Genomic DNA, 25,631 nt, shown 5'->3' on the forward strand with positions numbered 1-25,631 from the left:
CCACAGAAGGCTCCCTATTGATACCACAGAAGTCTCCCTATTGATACCACAGAAGTCTCCCTATTGATACCACAGAAGTCTCCCTATTGATACCACAGAAGTCTCCCTATTGATACCACAGAAGTCTCCCTATTGATACCACAGAAGACTCCATATTGATACCACAGAAGTCTCCCTATTGATACCACAGAAGACACCCTATTGATACCACAGAAGTCTCCCTATTGATACCAGTTGGGTTACATTGTAACACGTACTGTAGTTAGGTTGTAATATATAGTTAGGTTGCAACATGTAGCCTAGTTAGGTTGCAACATGTAGCCTAGTTAGGTTGCAAAGTGTAGCCTAGTTAGGTTGCAACATGTAGCTTAGTTAGGTTTCAACATGTAGTTAGGTTGCAACATGTATTTAGGTTGCAACATGTATTTAGGTTGCAACATGTAGTTAGTTTGTAACACATGGTTAGTTTGTAATAGTTACTGTAGTTAGGTTGTATATGTAATTACATTGTAACATGTACTGTAGTTAGGTTGCAACATGTAGTTAGGTTGCAACATGTAGTTAGGTTGCAACACGTTGCAACATGTAGTTAGGTTGCAACATGTAGTTAGGTTGCAACATGTAGTTAGTTTGTAATAGTTACTGTAGTTAGGTTGTAACATGTACTGTAGTTACATTGTAACATGTACTGTAGTTAGGTTGCAACATGTAGTTAGGTTGTAACATGTAGTTAGCTTGCAACATGTAGTTACATTGTAACATGTACTGTAGTTAAATTGTAACATGTACTGTAGTTACATTGTAACATGTACTGTAGTTACATTGCAACATGTAGCATAGTTAGGTTGCAACATGTAGAATAGTTAGGTTGCAACATGTAGTTTGTTTGTAATAGTTACTGTAGTTAGGTTGTAATATGTAGTTACATTGTAACATGTACTGTAGTTACATTGTAACATGTACTGTAGTTAGGTTGCAACATGTAGTTAGGTTGTAACATGTAGTGTAGTTTGTTGCAACATGTACTGGAGTTAGGTTGCAACCTTTGTGGAGGAAATGACTGAGGACTTTTTGATGATGTGGCACTGTATGATGATGCGTGATAGCGCTGCAATGAGCTACACCTGATACTCTGTCGGTCAATTATCATTAATTAACACTTGATTTTATTGGCTTCTGTTCGACGATTGGCTTAAGTTACCACTTCATTGTATTGGCTATGTATCTTGATTGCCCACATTCAACACATAATGAACTCAACACTGTGTGCCCTCTTTTTTCTTATATTGTTCAAATACTCTGTCCTTTATTTGACTGTTATGGTCATGTGAACCAAACTATGCTTTGTTTTGCTAAAGATGTCCAATTTCAAGAAATAATGGGAGTACTATTGCTCTATATTAGGTTATTTTCTTTATTGTTACCTAAATCAACATGCTATCTTACTCTATCTTGATTAATGCCTTTGTGTCTGAGTTCGAATTACAAAGTTGTTGTTCAATTATTAAAAGGTTCATGTCTACTATTATGTTTCACCCATTAATAACATCAAGTTGTGATGTGCAACAGGAGTGGGCAGATATTAAAGGTATCAGTCACCTCTAAGATGAGTATATCTCCATGACATAGTAACTCATGTCATATCTAATTGGCCGAGTTTAGTCAATAGTTTACAGGTCGTCAAATCGAATGGCTGTGGAGTCTTTAGTGATATTGATATTCTACCACTAGATGGGAGAAACAGCCAAAACGAGCAGGGAGTTCATACCTAGTGGACCTCCCTATTGATACCACAGAAGACTCCCTATTGATACCACAGAAGACTCCCTATTGATACCACAGAAGTCTCCCTATTGATACCACAGAAGTCTCCCTATTGATACCACAGAAGTCTCCCTATTGATACCACAGAAGTCTCCCTATTGATACCACAGAAGTCTCCCTATTGATACCACAGAAGTCTCCCTATTGATACCACAGAAGTCTCCCTATTGATACCACAGAAGACACCCTATTGATACCACAGAAGTCTCCCTATTGATACCAGTTGGGTTACATTGTAACACGTACTGTAGTTAGGTTGTAATATATAGTTAGGTTGCAACATGTAGCCTAGTTAGGTTGCAACATGTAGCCTAGTTAGGTTGCAACATGTAGCTTAGTTAGGTTGCAACATGTAGTTAGGTTGCAACATGTATTTAGGTTGCAACATGTATTTAGGTTGCAACATGTAGTTAGTTTGTAACACATGGTTAGTTTGTAATAGTTACTGTAGTTAGGTTGTATATGTAATTACATTGTAACATGTACTGTAGTTAGGTTGCAACATGTAGTTAGGTTGCAACATGTAGTTAGTTTGTAATAGTTACTGTAGTTAGGTTGCAACATGTAGTTAGGTTGCAACATGTAGTTAGGTTGCAACATGTAGTTAGGTTGCAACATGTAGTTAGGTTGCAACACGTATTTAGGTTGCAACATGTAGTTAGTTTGTAACACATGGTTAGTTTGTAATAGTTACTGTAGTTAGGTTGTATATTTAATTACATTGTAACATGTACTGTAGTTAGGTTGCAACATGTAGTTAGGTTGCAACACGTTGCAACATGTAGTTAGGTTGCAACATGTAGTTAGGTTGCAACATGTAGTTAGTTTGTAATAGTTACTGTAGTTAGGTTGTAACATGTACTGTAGTTACGTTGTAACATGTACTGTAGTTAGGTTGCAACATGTAGTTAGGTTGTAACATGTACTGTAGTTAGGTTGCAACATGTAGTTGGGTTGCAACATGTAGTTAGCTTGCAACATGTAGTTACATTGTAACATGTACTGTAGTTACATTGTAACATGTATTGTAGTTAAATTGTAACATGTACTGTAGTTACATTGTAACATGTACTGTAGTTACATTGCAACATGTAGCATAGTTAGGTTGCAACATGTAGAATAGTTAGGTTGCAACATGTAGTTTGTTTGTAATAGTTACTGTAGTTAGGTTGTAATATGTAGTTACATTGTAACATGTACTGTAGTTACATTGTAACATGTACTGTAGTTAGGTTGCAACATGTAGTTAGGTTGTAACATGTAGCGTAGTTTGTTGCAACATGTACTGGAGTTAGGTTGCAACATGTAGTTAGGTTGCAACATGTAGTTAGGTTGTAACATGTAGTGAGCTTGTAACATGAAGTTACGTTGCAACATGTACTGTAGTTACATTGTAACATGTACTGTAGTTAGGGTGCAACATGTAGTTAGTTTGTAACATGTAGTTAGTTTGTAATAGTTATTGTAGTTACATTGTAATATGTAGTTACATTGTAACAAGTGCTGTAGTTACATTGTAACATGTACTGTAGTTAGGTTAAAACATGTATTTAGGTTGCAACATGTAGTTAGGTTGCAACATGTAGTTAGGTTGCAACATGTAGTTAGGCTGCAATATGTAGCGTACTTAGGTTGCAACATGTAGCGTAGTTATGTTGCAACATGTAGCGTAGTTATGTTGCAACATGTAGCGTAGTTATGTTGCAACATGTAGCGTAGTTATGTTGCAACATGTAGCGTAGTTATGTTGCAACATGTAGCGTAGTTATGTTGCAACATGTAGCATAGTTATGTTGCAACATGTAGCATAGTTATGTTGCAAAATGTAGCATAGTTATGTTGCAACATGTACTTAGGTTGCAACATGTAGTTACATTGTAACATATACTGTAGTTAGGTTAAAACATGTAGTTAGGTTGCAATATGTAGAGTAGTTAGGTTGCAACACGTAGTTAGGTTTCAACATATACAGTGCCTTGCAAAAGTATTCCTCATTTTTCGTATTTTGTTGCAATACAACCTATAATTTAAATGGATTTTTATTTGGATTTCATGTAATGGACATACACAAAATTGTCAAAATTGGTGAAATGAAATGAAAAAAATAACTTGTTTCAAAATCTAAGTGTCACATGATCTCAGTATATATCAGTGGCGGCTGGCCGATAGAGGGCGCTAGGGCGCCGCCCCCTTAAATAAAATTATTTTTTTTTTAATAAAAAAATAAAAATAATAATAATAATAATAAAAACATCAGTATGTCAATATTTGTGTGTTTGAAATATGGAATGCACACAGTAATATGTAAGATATGATAGAAAATAATATTCGCAACCTTTCCTCTGCCTGTCAAACGCCTCGTCAGCTCTGGGCGATACAGAAAGTGCCCCGAGGAGGCGGGTCTACGTAGCAGTTAAGCCAATTGCTAATTTAAGATATGAATGTATGACATAAAATGTAGCTAATCAGCGATTTTAATTCGAATCCAAGGAGGGCGATTATTTTATCGCCCCAAGCTCGCCCCCTGATAAAATAAGGACCGGGCTCCAGTGGCGCCATTTTTACTAGACGACAATGGCGAACGCAAACGTTACTCCTCCAAGACCCAACCCTAACTCGGTGAAATCTCTCCTCCAAGATCCGTTTGAGAGGAGAACTTTGTCAGAGAAAGTTCGGGTGAAAGAGCTGGGCCCAGATCAACCTGACCTCTCAATCAGACAGCAGGCTAGCGAGAAAGGGAAGCAGTATATCGCGTGCTTCTCCCGTAGCTGGTACACCAGGAAGGCTTGGCTAGCTGGGTGCACTGATGCTAATGCTTTATTTTGCTTTCCGTGCTTGCTTTTTAAAACGACGGGGTCAGATTCAGCATGGACAGGTACCGGAGTGAGGGATATGAAGCACCTGTCAGAGAAGGTAAAGAAACATGAGAACACCAGGGCACACATGGACAACTCTGTAAAGCTAGCTGTATTAGGAAGGGTGAACATTGCTACGCAGCTGGATGACGGCCACAGGATTGCGGTGAGGAAACACAATGAGGAGGTGGATAAAAACAGGCACATTCTATCCAAAATTATCGATTGTGTGAAGTTCTGTGGGGCTTTTGAGTTGGCCTTGCGTGGGCACGAGGAGACTGACTCCTCGGACAACCCCGGCATTTTCCGGGGCTTAGTGGATTTTGTTGCCTCCCTCGACAGTGTGCTGGAGGAGCACCTGAAGACAGCTACCGTTACACAACACTGTGTACGAGTACAGGGATGACCTCCTAACGTGTTTCCAGACCATCAGAGACTCTGGGAACTTTGATGCCCCGACTGTCAGAGAGGCGGGGGCTTTGTGAGGATGCTCGAAGACGAGGCTTTCTGTTTTTCCTGGCACTGTTCCACAAGATCATGCCAAATGTGGACATGCTTTTCAGCCAGCTGCAGAAGAGGAACATCGACCCTGTCTTCATTAAAGCACTTGTCCAGAGGTTCACAGAAAGCATGCTAACAATCAGGTAAATAACTATATATACTATTGGCTGATAAAGATGCTGTTAGAAAGATGAATAGTTCACTTACAACAGTTTAAAAGCCTAAATGTGTCTGGTCATCAAAGTGAGTGATTATCATAGAGCCGTCACAATTATATTTGTTTTAGTATTTTAAAAGGAAAGAGAAGACATTTACATTACATTTTAGTCATTTAGCAGACGCTCTTATCCAGAGCGACTTACAGTTAAGAGTGCATACATTTTTTCATACTGGCCCCCGTGGAAACGAACCCACAACCCTGGCGTTGCAAGCGCCATGCTCTACCAACTGAGCTACACGGGACCACATTAGTTTTGGCAAGATCTGAAAAAAGAAGTTGGTGGAGTGCAACCCTCAAACATTGAAGAATTACAGCAGTTTGCTGCTGAAGAATGGGCCAAATTGCCAGCAGAAAAGGTGCAGCAAGCTCATTGATGTCTACAATAAGCATATGTTGGCAGCTATCTTGGCCAAAAGCTGTGCAACCAAGTACTAGCTCCAGGGTGCCAATAATTTAGTCCATGACATTTGTCTATATTTTCTAAATTACAATTGTAAACTTAAGTTTACAGAAATATAATTAAAGGTGTGGAGACCCATTTTTTCCTCTCAAATTTCAACTGATTTTAGAAGAAATAGGGAATTATTTAAGAAAAGCCCAAGGGTGCCAATATATTTGGACACAACTGTATGCCTTCAGTCTAATTGGAATGTATGGCAGTAGAGTTGTTTGTATTTCTCCCCTAACCAAAATGGCTGCCATTAGGATACCATTCAGGATTTTTTTTTCACCTGTGTTACCACGACAATCACGCCAAATGAGCATTGCATTTGTGTGCTCCTTCAGTGTGAATGCGCAAATTTGATATGGGTCACATGTAAAACTGATACATAATTGATACAGATTTACGGTATGTTGCCTATATATTACTATATACCGGTATTGATGCACAGACCAGTTTGGGTTTTTACTTTACCTTCTATAACGGTATTTCAATGTTTGGTTTGTTAAATGTGGTAATGCCACTCCGCCATGTGTAACGTCCGTTTTTCTAGTTTACTCCGCAATTTGGGTCGTCTCTCTCCCTCTCTCACCAAGTACCACCCCGTCACTCAAGGAGCGCAGTTGTTGTTACTCGACCACGAGAACAAGTGTTTGTCCAAAAAGACACAATCAGACGTTGATAATAATGCAGGAAAGTACTACACAGTTTGTAATAATTATTCAGGTGTCCACCAGGTCAATTTCTAGAAGAGGCCTAGTTGTTATTGAAGATTAACTTTATTGCTAAGTGCACAGCAGAACAAAATTATGTTGCATCCCTCTCACAAATGTAATAGAAAAAGGCTTTAAAACGTAATAACATCAGTTAATTATGTACATCACAGGTTAAAAGCAGTTACTAGACATAGTTTGTGTGTATATACACACTATCTGTCTGTCTGTCTGTCTGTCTATATATATATATATATATATATATATATATATATATATATATATATATATATATATATATATATATATATATATATATATATATATATATATATATATATATATATATATAAAAGTCACTGGTTGTGTGTTGAGGGGGAATTACAGTGAGCTAAGAAGTCTGATTGCAAGTTATCAAATTAAACTTTATTTTTTGGACCCAGGGCCTCAATTCCCTCTTTGTGTGGGGACAGCGCATCTGACGAGCAGCAACAGCCCATCAAGCGACGGAGGATGCTGGGACCAGGAGAACAACAGAGGTTGGCTATAGAGGTAAGTTGTGATGTAATTGTCAGTGTTTCCCCATAGAACTTTTTTCAGGCCTGGTAGTATGTAGCCAAAACCCTGAACAATCAGCACCTTGGTAATCATATACTTGAGTTGGACATAGGCATGTGTCAGTCAGGATCACTTGCATCAAAATAGCTTAATTGCAAATTAAAGCTGATGATGTATCTTTTACAGGTATGTGATACCATCCTGAGTCATGCCAAAGAGAGGTTCTCCTTCACCCAGCACCTCATCAGCGCAACACTATTGCACGGAGAGTTGTTCCCACAACACAGTGTGAAGTTCCCCGATACAGCGCTTGAAACAACCGTGGAGGCGTACCCCATGTTGAACAAGGCCAAGCTCAAAACCGAACTGTCCCTCATCTATGAGAACAGTGAGTTCAAGGCTTGTAGTGGTGCAGTGCCCCTGTACCAGTTCTTCATGGAGAACAACCTTCAGAGCACTTTCACAGAGACTGCCAGCCTCCTCAAGATCCTCATCACCACACCCATGACAACTGCTGAGTCAGAAAGGTGCTTCTCTACACTGAAAAGGATCAAGACCTTCCTGAGAAACAGCATGACACAGGATCGCCTGAACGCTCTGGCCATGCTCTCCATGGAGAAGAAACTTGTCAGGGACATTCCTGACTTTAATCAAAGGGTCATTGAGAGGTTTGCCACTCAGAAGGACAGACGGGCAAAATTCCTGTACAAATAAGATGACAGACACACACACACAGAGCAGCTCTGGCCGCATGTTTCTTTGTATATAGTTGACCTTAGCATAAAAAATCCAGTTATATATGGTACTCTAGAAAGTCTTAATAGTGTCTTTGCTAATATTACTGTATATATGTTGTTTTGTATCAATTAATTGTTGCAGTTCTGGAGCACATTAACAATTAGTCACATTTAGTATGATCATAAAATACTGTATGCTATTCTTCCAGTCAAAGGTTTGAGTTCATCCACTTGATATCCATTTCTATATTATACATCCTTTTATACAGTGTAAGATTTCCTATAAACTTTATAATAATTTCATGTTATTGTCCACTTTCCACTCTGTTCTGACAGCATGCCTGTTGCGTTGCCTGTTTACTACCAATGGTAAAAAGTTCACTTTAAATGCAAATGAAAGGCTTGGGTTTGTGTAATATGTTTTTGTGTAAGAATGCCTCAACTTTTTAATATTGGCATTAAATAATTACTGAATGTTTCACTGAGCACTGCTGTCCTGCAGTTTGTGTTAAAATATATCGCGATGGTTACAGGAAAAAAAAAAGTATGGCACAGCCCCACCGAGAATATTTTTCACCAGCCGCCACTGACAGTAGGCCTACAATTCCCCCCAATTTCAAATAATTGGTACTTTAGTCTGTCACAACATGGCAGCAGAGAAGATTTATGGAGGATAATGGCACATAATATTTAACACAACATAACAGTGGTTATTTTAGTCAGCTCACCTGTGGATTTGGGAAGATGGAAATAGTTCAATTCCGTTATGACACCTGGGGAACGTGCATGTGGCATTTATACAGCACCGACACACCCACCACCCCCTATTCCCTCATGCCACAGGCATGGAACATGGGCCTAAACACACACACACACACACACAATCACACGTTTGTTTTACTATCCTTGTGGGGACCAAACAATTGATTCCCATTCAAAATCTGATTTTCCCTAAACCTAACCCTTAACCTAACCATAACCTTAACCCCAAATCCCTAACTCCCGACTCTAATTGTAACCCTAACCCTAATTGTAACCCTAAACCTAACCCCTGAACTGAAAATAGCCCTTTTTCTTGAGGCCAAGCGATATGTCCCCACTTGTCCAAATTTTCCTTGTTTTACTATCCTTGTGAGGACTTCTGGTCCCCACAAGGATAGTAAAACCAAACACACACACAGTTTGTCAGAGTTTATTTGGTGGTATCTGTGTTTACATTTGTCCTTCCGTTTTTGTCCTTAATAAGGCCTAAAACAAAAAATGACTTAGCTTATTGTCACTTAAAACAGGTGGGAACCTGCAGACTGAAACTACACATTTGATTACTCCTAAAAATCATTCAGGACCTTTCTCTAAATGTTATAGTATATGCACTCATTAACTGTTCTAGTAAATGTGCAGTGAGCAACGAATTGATGGCAGTCATTGAAAAAAAAGAGTATTTTAAAGATGTTGATACAACAGCGTCACTTACTGGGTAAAAAGAGACACTACACCTCTAAAAGGGTTGTATTTAAGACAAAGGAAAACATTTTCTTTAAAAACCTATTAAATTGTTTTGGAGAGACAGGCTTTGAACCTAAAGCAAGGCATTAAGGAACACACACACACACTAAGAATAATTAAGAACACACCTTTATTCATTTCATACACATGTCGACATTCATATAATGATTGTGACCTTTCAGTCCAATGAACCAGTGGTAGAGCTAAATATGCCACTCTACTATGTGAATGACACAACCTTATGCATTTGCCCAACACAGTATATTTAATACATGGTTTATGGTGATACAAACATACATATACAGATAAACAAACATACAAAAAAGGCAAAACCAATGGCGTATCTGCCTTAGGAGAGTCCATTATATGGTACCATAGGTTTGTCTGATACAAAAACCAAACTGTAAAAAAGAAAATGACGATAGATTTAACTATCTGTCCATACCCGATCGACACATTCAGATATGGATGCTTTTAGCTGGCAATGTGACCCTTGGAATTACGATTTTGGTATTGGTCTCGATGGAACATTCAACTCATACACACTGTAAAAAAGAATGTAGTTGTTTTAACTATTTATTATTAAGTAACTGGTTTCACAGCTTTTTTTTGTTTACTAAATTGTTTAGTCAAAGTGTTACCTGAACTGAAAATGTTTAGTTGGCCCAAACTTAGCTCCAACTTGAGAAAACGTCGCCAAAAATTAATCAATTTAAGATGACGTGTTTGCTCAAATTGTCTCATATGTTCATTCAACTAGAAATTATTATTTGGGTATCTTAACTAAAAAAGGCTGTGGAACTAGTTACAACAACTTAGATATCTGACACACATGATTACATTGTGCATGTTAATTTATGCAGTAATCAAATTCAACATGTCCTCACCCGGGATTTGAACTCATAACCTCTTGGTTCACAGCATGCCAATCTTCCTGCTATGCCATCATGCCAATGACTGATTACACCTGTATTGGTGCACTTCAGTAAGTAAATATCAGCTCTGTTAAAAGTACACTCTAGAAAAAACATTTTATTTATCATAGTGATTAAGGAGTAACTTTAAAACAGAGTAACATGCCCCACCAACATTAGACAACTATACAGAAAAACATACAATTGCTGAAATAACTAAGTCAAATCAATGATGAGAAAAAAAGTCAGATTAACTGATAATTGACACAGACATGATGGTGTAGCAGGAAGATTGGCATGCCATGAACCAAGAGGTTGTGAGTTCAAATCCCAGGTGAGGACATGTTAAATAATAATTACGGTATAAATGAACATGCAGAATGTAATGATGTATGTCAACGTGCATCAGATATGTATGTTAAAACCACTGTGTGTGTAACCAGTTGCACAGCCTTTTTTAGTTAAGATTTACAAATAATGTATAGTTGAATGAACATATGAGACAAGTTAGGCAAACACATCATTTTAAATTGACTGAATTTTTGCTGAGTTTTCTAAAGTTGGAGCTAAGTTTGGGGCAACTCTTTTTTTGTTTGTTCAGGTAACACTTGGACCGAAAAGTTCAGTAAACTAAAAAAGGCTGTGGAACCAGTTACTCAATAATAATTTGTTTAAACGACTAGATTTTTTTATTACAGTGCACAAATCATGGTGAAATGGCTGGCTGGAAAGATGTTTGATTGGCAGCAGTGTCAGCACGATCATTCCCACGAAGAGGGTGTTAGAACTCACTTCTACCATTTATCAAAGTCGTTTTCTGGAAAACCACTCTGAGCACCTCTTTAGTCAGACTTTTGAAGTCATCTTCAAAAGGAATCTAAATCAGGGAAACAGGAAATATAGTGAATAGGTTTACATTTTCTACACTCAGTAAAATACTCACTATACTTTTTACAGACTGGAGTTCATTTCAGACATTTGATTGACAGACATACTTTTTCATACATATGATCATCATGATAATATACAATGCTATGACTACAATTAAGAAAATATCCACAGCCAACTTTTTCAACTCACCTTCATTATTAGTTCTGAAACCAATCAATGACGTAGGAACAGATGCCTTGGAGTGACCGCCAACAATACTCTTGTGCCAGCTGTTTGGCATTGCTCTTGACAGTGGGCTTGGTTGGTTTCGGAGCGGTTGGTTTGGGGGTCAGAAGCTTTTTTAGTACAGGTGTCTTGTTCACTGCTGGTTTGACTGGTTTTGCTCCTGCTGGTTTTGCTCCTGCTGGTTTTGCAGCTGCTGGTTTTGCGGCTGCTGGATTTGCCTGCTCAGGTCTGGATTGCAGTGGCTTTGTAGGTGCTGGTCTTGCTTCTGTTCTGGCTTTTTCAGGTTTTGTAGGTGCTGGTCTTACTTCTGGTTTTGCTGGCTCTGGTCTGGCTTTCTCTGGTTTTGCCTGCTCTGGTTTAGCGTGCTCTGCTCTTGCCTGCTGTGGTCTTACTGGTTTAGCTTCAGGCTTGGTTGCGGCTGGCTTAGCCTGCTTGGTGATGGGTACCTTGGGGGTCTCTGGTTTTGCCAGGGTTGACTCTTGGGCTTTCTCCGGCTTTTGGGGGATTGCTGCTGGTGCGGCCTCTGGTGTGGAGGAAGCGGAGAACACCATCTGGGCGTCTTCCGGTGCCCTCTTGCACATTTGAGGCTTGATAGCCTTAGGTGCCTGGCAGGCGTTCTGGAGTTTCCTCAGGTCCCACATGATCTGGGTGAAATAGTGGTGAGGGTTGTTGTTGTAGGGACGGCACATCTGGGGCTTGCCCGTGTACTCGCACCAGTAGGTTCTCTCGGCACCCTGGCATGATATCCTCAGCCTGGTGACATTTCCCTGGCCGGTGACGCTCATGGTGCAGAAGTCCTTTGCCTTGTTGTTGAACTGGATGGGGTCCTCCCAGACACTCTTACTGTTCTCTGCAGCAGCAGTAGCACCACCATTGTCTGCCCTCGTGTTGCCATTCTCATTCTGTCCCTCCACTGCCCAGAGGCAGCAGGCGAGGAGCAGCAGTGCGCTGGCCCGAGTCAACATGGTTATGCCAGATGCTTGAGTGTGAGAGAGGGAGTGAGAGTGGGACTGCAGAAGCTGAGGGTCCCTCTTGCTATTTATGGGATTTGTACACAAAGAGGGCATTCAGGTGAAAAAAAGCCTGGGTTACAAGAGCCCTCCTGAAGAGGGGAAGAGAGTAGTGCCCCCCTCTGCAATGTGACTATAATTTATGGTTGTCTAGGGACTGTCAATGAAAGCCAGGGCCACATGCAAACCAATTGGGATAAAGCAAAATAGGCCGACAACATTGATTCCCACACGTTTAACCAGGTGTTATATAACATACATATAACAACTACAAATGTTTCATTGAGAAATATGTCAAGCACGACTTTGTGGACTTTATCACTTGAGAACAATTCCCCAGACTGCCATTCATTTTGAGAAGCTTGGCGCACTGATGCCAACATAACATTTATCGAATTGTTCACCACGCCACTTTAATAGTTCACCATGCCAATTTTTTCCCCTTAGTTTTAGATACTGTTCAACTCAATACCACAACGTGTCTTAAAATGCTATCCTGCAAGGACATGTTGAACTGTTCAAGGTTCACTGCTGTTTTAAAGGTAGTTGAGGTTTACAACCATACATCACAGCCTATAATTTCCTTCCAAACATAAACACAATAAAATCTGAAACTGGAGACAGGGGAGAAACTTGAGGAACGAAATCCAAGAAGTTCCAAACAAATATGCACGTGGGTGGTGGTAGGCCAATCTAGCTTGTCACACAGGAAGTAATTACTGTGCTAATTAAGAAAGAACAAGAATAACCCATAATAGAGTTGCTGACTTGAGACACGGCATGTATGTAAAATGGCTGTTCAGCGAGTGTGTGTGTCTGTGACATAGGAAGGAGGTAGCAGCACATGCCTCTTTCAGCTTTATTTTCCTAGCAATCAATCCTAACGGGGGAGAAAGGGCTCCTTGTGAGTGACGCGGAATCTGTAATGTAAACATCCGGAGCAGGATCGCTTCACTTTGTGGAATCAAAGGAATCACACACTGTGGCCGCAAGCCAAACGAGGGGCCAGGGATTTATCCATCCCACTCTCTCCCTGTGCATATCAATAGCTACAGATGCTTTGCAGGGAGTGCAAAGAATTGCAAAGGTGGTGAACCAAAATCACTGCAGACAGCCTGAGGAACGATGAACTATGGTTAGGGTTGCAAAGGGAGGGTATATTACTGGAATCTTTCTAAGTTTACCAGTAAACTACCAGAATTTTGGTATCTTTCAAGGTTTTTATCTATCACAATACATCTAGTGGCTCTTTTGGGTCCTTCAGATGATCACACGTGTCTGTCATTATCTCTGGACCTATGCGTGGCCTTATCACATCTAAAATCTATGAAATAATGAAATAAGATGATACAAAATTAATAAATGTAACGAGCTGTAAACATTATCCTAAATATAAACCATCAACTAACGGAATACAATTTCTGTTAAATATGAGGGTTTCAGCATGAAATATACTTTACTTAATTTTTTACACACTTTTATTTATTTTACTATTTCAATATGTATTTGTTGTCAATGTTTGTGTCAAACTGGTGGCAGTTGTGAAGAAAAGTGGCTGGTTGAAAGAGTTGCAAAGTGAATTGAAAATAATGCCATTGTTGATTAGATGCTTTCTTCATTAATCAGGCTATTTTCTCTTGAACAATATGGTCTCTACTAGAAACTCATGGACAATATGGACACAGATATAAAAAAAGAATACTATATATAAATACATTTTTTAAAAGTAATTCAAGTATAAATTACCAAAGTTACGATAAATTACCATAGATTTTCTCTTAATTACCCAAATTATAGAAGATTCCAGTAACTTTCGTAAATTACCAGTAGCTTTGCAACCCTAGCTACAGTGAGGGAAAAAAGTATTTGATCCCCTGCTGATTTTGTACGTTTGCCCACTGACAAAGAAATGATCAGTCTATAATTTTAATGGTAGGTTTATTTGAACAGTGAGAGACAGAATAACAACAAAAAAATCCAGAAAAACGCATGTCAAAAATGTTATAAATTGAGTTGCATTTTAATGAGGGAAATAAGTATTTGACCCCTCTGCAAAACATGACTTAGTACTTGGTGGCAAAACCCTTGTTGGCAATCACAGAGGTCAGACGTTTCTTGTAGTTGGCCACCAGGTTTGCACACATCTCAGGAGGGATTTTGTCCCACTCCTCTTTGCAGATCTTCTCCAAGTCATTAAGGTTTCGAGCCTGACGTTTGGGCACTCGAAACCTTCAGCTCCCTCCACAGATTTTCTATGGGATTAAGGTCTGGAGACTGGCTAGGCCACTCCAGGACCTTAATGTGCTTCTTCTTGAGCCACTCCTTTGTTGCCTTGGCCGTGTGTTTTGGGTCATTGTCATGCTGGAATACCCATCCACGACCCATTTTCAATGCCCTGGCTGAGGGAAAGGAGGTTCTCACCCAAGATTTGACGGTACATGGCCCCGTCCATCGTCCCTTTGATGCGGTGAAGTTGTCCTGTCCCCTTAGCAGAAAAACACCCCCAAAGCATAATGTTTCCACCTCCATGTTTGACAGTGGGGATGGTGTTCTTGGGATCATAGGCAGCATTCCTCCTCCTCCAAACACGGCGAGTTGAGTTGATGCCAAAGAGCTCCATTTTGGTCTCATCTGACCACAACACTTTCACCCAGTTCTCCTCTGAATCATTCAGATGTTCATTGGCAAACTTCAGACGGGCATGTACAGTGAGGGAAAAAAGTATTTGATCCCCTGCTGATTTTGTACGTTTGCCCACTGACAAAGAAATTATCAGTCTATAATTTTAATGGTAGGTTTATTTGAACAGTGAGAGACAGAATAACAACAAAAAAATCCAGAAAAACACATGTCAAAAATGTTATAAATTGATTTGCATTTTAATGAGGGAAATAAGTATTTGACCCCCTCTCAATCAGAAAGATTTCTGGCCCCCAGGTGTCTTTTATACAGGTATACAGGCCTGTATATGTGCTTTCTTGAGCAGGGGGACCTTGCGGGCGCTGCAGGATTTCAGTCCTTCATGGCATAGTGTGTTATTGTTTTCTTGGTGACTATGTTCCCAGCTGCCTTGAGATCATTGACAAGATCCTCCCGTGTAGTTCTGGGCTGATTCCTCACCGTTCTCATGATCATTGCAACTCCACGAGGTGAGATCTTGCATGGAGCCCCAGGCCGAGGGAGATTGACAGTTATTTTGTGTTTCTTCCATTTGCGAATAATCGCACCAACTGTTGTCACCTTCTCACCAAGCTGCTTGACGATGGTCTTGTAGCCCATTCCAGCCTTGTGTAGGTCTACAATCTTGTCCCTGACATCCTTGGAGAGCTCTTTGGTCTTGGCCATGGTGGAGAGTTTGGAATCTGATTGATTGATTGCTTCTGTGGACAGGTGTCTTTTATACAGGTAACAAACTGAGATTAGGAGCACTCCCTTTAAGAGTGTGCTCCTAATCTCAGCTCGTTACCTGTATAAAAGACACCTGGGAGCCAGAAATCTTTCTGATTGAGAGGGGGCCAAATACTTATTTCCCTCATTAAAATGCAAATCAATTTATAACATTTTTGACATGCGTTTTTCTGGATTTTGTTGTTGTTATTCTGTCTCTCACTGTTCAAATAAACCTACCATTAAAATTATAGACTGATCATTTCTTTGTCAGTGGGCAAACGTACAAAATCAGCAGGGGATCAAATACTTTTTTCCCCTCACTGTACGGTTAAGAATCGAAATACAATTCTCTAAGATTTTAAATAGAATCAGCTTGAAAGTATCCAATGACTCCCTCTAAAGTGTAAACGCATTACCCAATGTTCTTTTTTAACCAGTTGCACATTTAGGGTGAGGAATAAGTTGTCATGTGGTATGTGTGGGCTAGAAAATGTACATCTGGACTTCACAGATGTGGGTATGGGTGCTAAATGATTGTGAAAAACTTCAGGTCCTCCTAGCCCATTGCAAAAGATGATTATCTTCTTTGCAAAATAGCGGGTACATAATGGAGTACGGCATGTTCTATATCTGACAATGGAAACATATAAGACTGTGGTCTTTTGGTAATATCTAAAACGTGTAAGCCCACTGTCTCATGTCAAATGTTCCTGATCATGTGTAGATAACATTTTACATAAGACAAAGGACATGGTGTCCAAAATAGGAGACCGCTTGCCCTTGAAAACACTTCCCGCAACCTGTGTCTTTTCAATTCGAGAATGTTTGGTTTCACCAGCGGTCACTTGGTGAGATACATTGTTAAAAATAACTGTGTACAATAATGAAATGGAATGTTTTATTCACAATTTATACACTTTCAGATAACCATCATGGACACTCATATCCAATGGGCACCACCAGTGCCCCACTGTCCAGTGGCAACATTACAGTTTTACCCTTAAAACAACCAGTAAACATTGCACCCACTATCTAACCAGATGGTGCATACAAAATGTCTGTCTTAAGCACTCAGTAAAATAGCGTGTGATGTAATAATCATACAAAGGTAAGCAGTCTACAGGCATGTACTTAAGTAATAGTTATTGGGAAGTGAAGCTTCCGTCAGAGACTCAATGAGCAGGATCAGTTATGCAAACCAATAAGAAGTCCTCACTCCTCTCATCAACAAGCCTCTACTAGCTTAATGCCATTTGATTGACAGCACATGGTAGTTAAGTAGGCTAATGACCCCCATCTTTATGAGGCAGACAGTGGGGGAGAAGGAACATAACCTGTAAACAAGTGAGAACAGATGGGTGATATTATCGGGGTGGCATGTACAGTACAGTATGTTAATGTTTTTCAGCATAATCCACACAGGTGTCATCATTCACTTTAAGCAATACATCTCTTATATACAAACAACTCTTCAATACATTTACCCTTCCATAGTTCCATAGGTACCAATAGCTATTGTGGGATGAAAAATAATAATATTGAAACAATATATTATGCATAACTGTTAAACAACTAAAGACCTGAGACCTACAGTAAGAATAGGATTTGGCGTCAAATAGCAGTTCTCCACTTTAATGTTTGACCACTACAATAGCCTAAAAAACATATTGATTATTATGCATTATTGTTAATCAATTAATGAACTAAGGAATGTTATAGTCTCCTGACATTTCTGTCCAGGTTCATGTGATATTCCACCTGTTATGCACTGATATGAGATATTTCCTCATATCTTACAAAATGGCAGTCATCAGTCAAAATGCTATGGTAAAACAGGTCTAACAGTCAACCATCAGTATGCCTCAGCATGGATAACAACCTCTGTCTGTCTTCTAATGTTGCAAACATACAAAAGTCATGCTATTTTGTGATTGTCCTTATATTATTCAAGCACAAACATATAGGCCTACGATCCACGACCATTAAGTCTGTTTCTACACCGAGGCTGTGTTTCAAACAGCTCTCCCCATCAGTTAGTAAAACATCATTCAACTATGAGCAGAAATGGCAATGTTCTCATATCAGCCCTACATGACCTTTCAAATACCTTTTCAGTCACTTTTTACAAAACACAGAAGAAGTACAAAAGGTTTGAGAGTACACAGCCCTCTGAACTGTTGTTGTGTCTGCAGTTTGAACTCAGCCTCGGCTCAGACTAATGTAAACACAGGCACAACAGACAGCTGTGTGTGGTGAAGGATGAAGGTCAACCGACACTGTCTCAGATGTACACTTCCTTATTGTTCCCCAGGGAAAATCAAAGGAAGAGTTGATGACAGCACCTTGTGTAGTGTCTGAGGGGGTCCTATTGGACAGCGGATATCCAGAAGAGGTTGTGACTGGGCAGGAGGATGTTGTCAGTAAATAGATCCGTGGAGATAGAGGAAGAGAGGGCCAGGTGAACACACACAGAAGACATCAGCTTCTTGTTAGGGGCTTCTTCTGCAGGTAAGGACATCTTTTCGGAGCTTTGTCTTGTTCAAGGGGTGGGAAGTGGATGGGGTCCTAAAAATTGATGAAATATAATTCAACACTGAGTAATAATGCACTGATGTAAAATAGTCTACATGGATAGCCAATAACGTGGTATATTTAAGCAATAAGGCCCGAGGAGGTGTGGTATATGGCCAATATACCACGGCTATGGGCTGTTCTTAGGCACGACGCAACGCCTTATTGCTATTATAAACTGGTTACCAACGTAATTAGAGCAGTAAAAATAAATGTTTTGTCATACCCGTGGTATAGGGTCTGATTTACCACGGCTGTCAGCCAATCAGCATTCAGTGCTCAAACCACCCAATAACATGGTATATTTGTACATGGAGAGCCAATAATGTGGTATATTTCTACATGGATAGCCAATAACGTGGTATATTTCTACACGGATAGCCAATAACGGGTTATATTTCTACATAGATAGCCAATAACGTGGTATATTTCTACACGGATAGCCAATAACGTGGTATATTTCTACACGGATAGCCAATAACGTGGTATATTTCTACACGGATAGCCAATAACGTGATATATTTCTACACGGATAGCCAATAACGTGGTATATTTCTACACGGATAGCCAATAACGTGGTATATTTCTACACGGATAGCCAATAACGTGGCATATTTCTATGCTAAAAGTGATCGTAGAAAAGAGTAACAGTATATAAAACATATAGTGGAAACTTACAATCTAATGTTTCAGTTCCAGTTTCCGATGGCACTGTAGAAGAGAAGATACTGTATCAGAAAAGATTGACATTTAATTGCATCACATTTAATTGGATAATTCAGAAGCTTATTGCTTTTGCCAATGAGAGCCTCAAGGGAGAAATGAAAGCAATGAAATGTGAGTTTTGAAATGAGAGAAGTGAGACTAGCACAGAATAGCAAACACACACAGCGGGTCTGGTCTACAGTAAATTTACAGAGCAGTTACAAGTGGTTAGACACAAACACCATCAAACCATATACAGTTTAGGGTTTATAAGTGATTCCAAAAACAGCAATCCTCACCGTGAAGACTTTCTGCAAAGTCAGTGAAGCAGACATGCAAGCGCTAAAACAAGCTGTGAAAATGGGGGTAGCATAAGAAAATTAAAGAAGAAAAAAAGATAGTGTCAAGCAAAGGATGAGATAAGAGAGAAGAGACTGTGGAAGCTCTGGGGGGTTTTCAGAGTGGCAATGGTATGCAGACAAACAGCAGGTTGAAGAGAGAACAAGGAAGGGAGGATAATGCTGAGGAGGCGGACGGAGAGACATCGTCCCAGTGATCAGTGGTTCTCAGTACCTTTCTGGAGCCGGTCAAAAAGCCCGGCCTTCTCTCACCAGTCGATATGCCTAGGGGGAGCTGATGCCCGTGGGAACCTAGTCATAGTGTCATAGGCAGGGATGCTAGAGGCACAGGGGTACAGAGATGGGGGACAACATCAATGGCAGGAAAAGGGAACATTCAAGGGTCAACCATTTTGTTAGGCCCTGCCTCTCACTTCCAGGTCCTTCACTTGACGAGAGCAACGGGCAGGAGTTTCCCAAGACACAGAGAGCAGAGCCACTCCATCGACACTTGCTGAGGGCTTGAGGCCAACCAGGGATGGAATGATGCCAAGGTGAATGTATGCAGTCACCATACACGTGCTGCACATGCACTGAACTGGAGAAATAATAACCACTCTATCCAAACTGATTTTCTATTGACTTTTAGAGACAAGCCAACCATGGTGAATTGCTGATTATTGGGTCGGTTGTAATAAGACAAGCCAACCATGGTGAATTATTGATTATTGGGTCGGTTGTAATAAGACAAGACAACCACTGTGAATTGCTGATTATTGGGTTGGTTGTAATAAGACAAGCCAACCACGTGAATTGCAGATTATTGGGTCGGTTGTAATAAGACAAGCCAACCACTGTGAATTGCTGATTATTGGGTCGGTTGTAATAAGACAAGCCAACCACGGTGAATTGCTGATTATTGGGTCGGTTGTAATAAGATAAGCCAACCATGGTGAATTGCTGATTATTGGGTCGGTTGTAATAAGATAAGCCAACCATGGTGAATTGCTGATTATTGGGTTGGTTGTAATAAGACAAGCCCTAGGTGGCAGGTTCGTTATTGTTATTTTCCCGTATCAATCATTCTGTGGAGATGCTCTCTGTGTCTAGACACTGTTATCGTTAAAAAATTTTGGCTGTCCAAAGACATGCCTGTTGTACATTTCAATGAAAACCATGCTGTTAGACGTTGTTAGAAGAAGTTAGTCACATGAGCAGTTGTCTCAGTAGTACCACACCAAAGCAGACATGCTTGCCTCTCTTTCTGCCTCTATTTGACCAAAAGTATCACGTGTACATTCACAGCAGTTTGCCCAATTCTAAAGAAGAGGAGACATGCAAGGAATTTCATTTCACTTGATCAAGTCATCGTGCACAGAGCATGCAGTGGGTAAGTTAGTAATGCTCCAAAGATCATGCCAAACCCAAAACACACATGCTTAAACAGTGGCCTAGCTATCTTGCTCACAACCTCCCAATGCTGGAGCCGCAACCAGCAAAGCAGAAAGAGTCCAGCTGACCTCCAGATGTGTCTGAGGGGCTAGCCAACGCCCTAGGGCATGCAGTGTCCCATCCACCTTTTTTAACCACCCCCTGAGTGACTGACTGCCCCTAGGCCAACATGCCGCCCCTGCACCCGTCCCTCCCTGAAACATGCAATGCAAATTGATTATTTCCGTAGGCCTGCTTTATATTTAATTTACCTTGTCATTACAGGGTTTTGGATACCTTGTAAACACTCATTATGATAACCATTATTACCAATTTCCATACTGAAACAAAACATTGTATACAAAAAAAATATGAGGTGAGGGACATGGCATGCTATCAACCTCTCTAAATAAGAGTAGGATTCTAGACACAAACAAATGTTTCCATATAGAAAGCCGTGAACGTATAAACCACAGCATTTTATCTTACATCTTAACTTACAAAAACAGAGGTGGACTTTTGGTTTTGTAAGATAATGATTGTAAGAGCCCTTAATCATCAACAAGGGGCATTTCTTCAAGATTGCACACAAAGGAAATCCAAAATGATCAACCAAGAGATGCATTTCATACCTAAAAACATAAAACCTGCACCAAGAAATCAGCAATGAAATCTATGTACAAAATCCACAGAAAAGCGCAGATGTACCAATGAGTTAGTTATACTGGAAGGAGAAAGGAGAGGTAAAATGGGTAAAATGAATCTTACGTTTTCATGGGAATTGTCTCAATGCTACAAAGATATAAAAAAAGCAAAAATGTTAATGAAATGCTCTGCAATAGAAATGCACCAGAAGGCTTTGGGCACAATAGTACTGATCAGATGACATCGATACACGTCATTGATCAAGACACTTGGTGACTTGTCTATTGCATTTTTTTCACTACTGTAAGTGCATGGGCGAGGCGAGGGCGACTGAAGGATGCATAAAACAATATGAATAGTATTCCACAACTCTTAATATGCTGTTTGTTTTCTTAAAGTGCAAAGTGCTTGACAGAGAGAAATTAAATGAAAAATAAGGATGGAAGAAGATGGAAATAGTAGGAATGGTTATCACAAAGTAAAATGCCAAGTCCCAGAAACAGATGAACTGCAAGGGAAGAGAGAGAGAGAATGAAGCAGTAGAAAGAGTTAAGTTACTTTAACTTGCTACTCCTATTAATACTACTTACTACTAAGTTACTACTATGTACTACTAAGTTACTGCTACTGTATTGCAATAGACAGAAGAGGGGAAAAAGATAGTAAACAAGAAAGAAAGGAGTAGCTAGCACCACAGCACAGAAGCAATTCTATAACCTCATATTTAACTTGTCGGTTGTGGGACTGAATCAAATTGTGTTAATTACCACGTTGTAATCCTGACTCCTCCCCATTACAGTCTCTTTAATATGTATAATAACGGTCTAAAAAAGCAGTGTTTGCCCTAGATTATTTTCCAGGTGGGGTGCAAAGGCCCTCAAATCAACTGTATGGCCTCTTTAACCAAATAGGCAGGGGAAAAGTGCTAGGTGGAGTGGGCCAATGGCAGGGAAAAAGGCTGTAATAAGGATCACCATACGTCAAACTAATCGCTGGGTTGCACTACAAATTAACAGCAGGAGACTTCCAAACCTCAGCTATAGTTGAATTAAGAGGATGATCAAAGGGTTCTTTACAGATATGACAAACTATTTGTGATGGCATAATATTCCAAGTGGAGTAGAGATACTCACTCATCGTAAACATCCTCTGTGTCCATTCTACGGTAGAACTTTGCCAGTTTTACTGACAGGATGATGCTAGGAAGGAGGAATAGGGCACAGCAGCCTAGGCCAAACCAGAATGTGTTCTGAGAGACGGAGAAAACAAAGAGAATGCGGTGTCAGTGGATCTGATATCCAGGCATAAAGCAACCCTGGGTTCGCTTCATGTTCTCTTTAGATTTACCCCCACCACAAACTTGAATACATGATTAAGACATAAGGTCTACTGGTTTATGATATAAAGTATAGCAATTGTTAGGTAGAACAAAATGTTAACATATCATTCATGTCATATTTCATTACTGGGTAACTTTTCAACACTGGAGCGTTAGGTATGAAGTATAGCACCATACACTGCGTACAATTCTCAGCCCTGTAGAATTAGCTTTCATAAAGGACTTCCCATCATTTTGGACACCAATGTCTGCAGTGTGTACCTGTGTGTGACTTTGCATGTTTGTGTAGAGGGGGAAGTTTAGCCAGCTCTAAATGGGGAAACCACTGAGTCGTAAAGTCTACATGAAGTCATCATAGCCATGACATAACAGCGTGTAACAGCCCCAGTCTGTTTAAGAGAATGAACACTGTCATGACGCATTTGTCTCCCCTCCAACCCCACTAAGAGTCAAAACGTCACAGCTTTACTCTGTCTCCATGTTAGCTAACCAGCTCCATTCTAAAATGACCCATCGAGCTTTAACAACCACTTTGGTCGGTGCAGTGTGTCCAGAAACATCCTGTTCCCAGTCCAAGTCAATTAGCTGGCGCTGGAACCTATGGAGGCTCTAAGTGGCTATTTGTTCCACTTCATTAGTGGAGGCAGAGATGCTTCCTGCCATTGGGAGGGTGTTAGTAACAAGGCCCCATGCCGACCGGACAGATGTGGGGATTATGTAAGGCTGGTTTTATTTCTCTCTCTCCCCATCTCTGCAGCACTCTGTTGGGTGCCCCACTGCGCGCTGCCAGGTCTAACTAGCTCTCACTGATCATGTGCTGGATTCCAGGGCCTGACTTGTACATTCTAAATCAGGCGAGGTTGGGGGTAATGGTGTGTAGGTGTGTGTGATTGGAGGGGGTGAGGTGTGTAGGTGTGTGTGATTGGAGGGGGTAATGTGTGTAGGTGTGTGTGAAGTGTGTAGGTGTGTGTGATTGGAGGGGGGTAATGTGTGTAGGTGTGTGTGATTGGAGGGGTAATGTGTGTGTGTGGTTGAGGGTAATGTGTGTAGGTGTGTGTGATTGGAGGGGGTAATGTGTGTAGGTGTGTGTGATTGGAGGGGGTGAGGTGTGTAGGTGTGTGTGATTGGAGGGGGTAATGTGTGTAGGTGTGTGTGATTGGAGGGGGTGAAGTGTGTAGGTGTGTGTGATTGGAGGGGGGTAATGTGTGTAGGTGTGTGTGATTGGAGGGGGTGAGGTGTGTAGGTGTGTGTGGTCCTCTGTAGCTCAGCTGGTAGAGCACGGCGCTTGTAACGCCAAGGTAGTGGGTTCGATCCCCGGGACCACCCATACACAAAAATGTATGCATGCATGACTGTAAGTCGCTTTGGATAAAAGCGTCTGCTAAATGGCATATTATTATTATTATTTTTATTGAAGTGGGGTGAGGTGTGTAGGTGTGTGTGATTGGAGGGGGGTAATGTGTGTAGGTGTGTGTGATTGGAGGGGGTGAGGTGTGTAGATGTGTGTGATTGGAGGGGGTAATGTGTGTAGGTGTGTGTGATTGGAGTGGGGTGAGGTGTGTAGGTGTGTGTGATTGAAGTGGGGTGAGGTGTGTAGGTGTGTGTGATTGGAAGGGGGTAATGTGTGTAGGTGTGTGTGATTGGAGGGGGTAATGTGTGTAGGTGTGTGTGATTGGAGGGGGTAATGTGTGTAGGTGTGTGTGATTGGAGGGGTAATGTGTGTAGGTGTGTGTGATTGAAGTGGGGTAATGTGTGTAGGTGTGTGTGATTGGAGGGGTAATGTGTGTAGGTGTGTGTGATTGGAGGGGGTAATGTGTGTAGGTGTGTGTGATTGGAGGGGTAATGTGTGTAGGTGTGTGTGATTGGAGGGGGGTAATGTGTGTAGGTGTGTGTGATTGGAGGGGGTAATGTGTGTAGGTGTGTGTGATTGGAGGGTAATGTGTGTAGGTGTGTGTGATTGGAGGGGGTAATGTGTGTAGGTGTGTGTGATTGGAGGGGTGATGTGTGTAGGTGTGTGTGATTGGAGGGGGTAATGTGTGTAGGTGTGTGTGATTGGAGGGGGTGAGGTGTGTTTTACATTTTAGTCATTTAGCAGACGCTCTTATCCAGAGCAACTTACAGTTAGTGAGTGCATATATATATACTTTTTCTTAATACTGGCCCCCCGTGGGAATCGAACCCACAACCCTGGCGTTGCAAGCGCCATGCTCTACCAACTGAGCTACACGGGGCCCCCAAACTCCCTACCCCCACCCATCTCCATTGCAGAACCTTCACCTTACACACAGTCCTTGTACCTCGCCTGAGCCTTCACATATATCAAGCCATTAGCGGACGCTAAAACCTGGGGCCCTCAGAAAGAACCCCGCCCTGTCTTCCGGGCCTTGGGGGCTAGCGGGTTTTGGAGGTGAACACTGAGGGGGCTGTGTGAATCCATGCCGGTAGAATGCACATGGCTGTGTGAACATTGTGTTCCGGTATAGTAACATGTGATACTTCTCCAGAGACCAATCCCCCCTCACCCCTTCCTGCCTGCCTCCCTGTCTGTATCCCAACTGCCCAACTGATGTTTCAGGCATGTTTTCAAAGGAGCCTTTATATTGCATTTTTGTTACCAACGAGTCGACCAAGAAGCTGCAGGCTACGATCTCCACTGTGTCCACGATGTTGCTGAAGGGTTTGCAGGTTGCTACCTCCATGGTCAGCTGGGTAAACCATGCAGACAAAGGGCAACTGTTACAGTTATACCATTGGCAAACAATTAGGAAAGTTGTCGGTTGGAATTTCTGGAAAATTAAGGGATTTTATAGCTTTAC

At 40.8% G+C, this 25,631-nt stretch overlaps 2 protein-coding genes across 14 annotated transcripts in view; both read right to left on the bottom strand.

The window, feature by feature from the left end:
- Positions 1 to 11,091: 11,091 nt before the first annotated feature.
- Positions 11,092 to 12,395, bottom strand: LOC121540537 (pollen-specific leucine-rich repeat extensin-like protein 1). Its single transcript, XM_041849487.1, has 2 exons — positions 11,351 to 12,395; positions 11,092 to 11,147 (listed from the first exon to the last, which is right to left on the bottom strand). The coding sequence occupies exon 1, from the start codon at positions 12,349 to 12,351 to the stop codon at positions 11,359 to 11,361; it is 993 nt and encodes a 330-aa protein (XP_041705421.1). The 5' UTR covers positions 12,352 to 12,395; the 3' UTR covers positions 11,092 to 11,147; positions 11,351 to 11,358.
- Positions 12,396 to 16,670: 4,275 nt separating this feature from the next.
- The window catches only part of LOC121540545 (prominin-1-A), a 112,392-nt gene continuing 103,431 nt past the window's right edge, over positions 16,671 to 25,631 (bottom strand). For 7 of the 13 annotated variants that reach the window (XM_041849573.1, XM_041849547.1, XM_041849531.1 and 4 more), the window contains 6 exons: positions 25,431 to 25,520; positions 22,610 to 22,725; positions 21,600 to 21,623; positions 19,636 to 19,739; positions 19,036 to 19,068; positions 16,671 to 18,351 (listed from right to left, as the gene is read on the bottom strand). In XM_041849573.1, the coding sequence (XP_041705507.1) occupies positions 19,670 to 19,739; positions 21,600 to 21,623; positions 22,610 to 22,725; positions 25,431 to 25,520 (300 nt within the window). In that variant the 3' untranslated portion in view covers positions 16,671 to 18,351; positions 19,036 to 19,068; positions 19,636 to 19,669. Of the gene's footprint in view, positions 18,352 to 19,035; positions 19,069 to 19,361; positions 19,415 to 19,635; positions 19,740 to 21,103; positions 21,985 to 22,605; positions 22,726 to 25,430; positions 25,521 to 25,631 lie in introns of those variants that run through there. The other 6 variants (XM_041849591.1, XM_041849523.1, XM_041849581.1 and 3 more) reach the window with 6 other exon arrangements.

This window comes from Coregonus clupeaformis, chromosome 3, assembly GCF_020615455.1.
Source record: "Coregonus clupeaformis isolate EN_2021a chromosome 3, ASM2061545v1, whole genome shotgun sequence".
Lineage (NCBI taxonomy): Eukaryota > Metazoa > Chordata > Actinopteri > Salmoniformes > Salmonidae > Coregonus > Coregonus clupeaformis.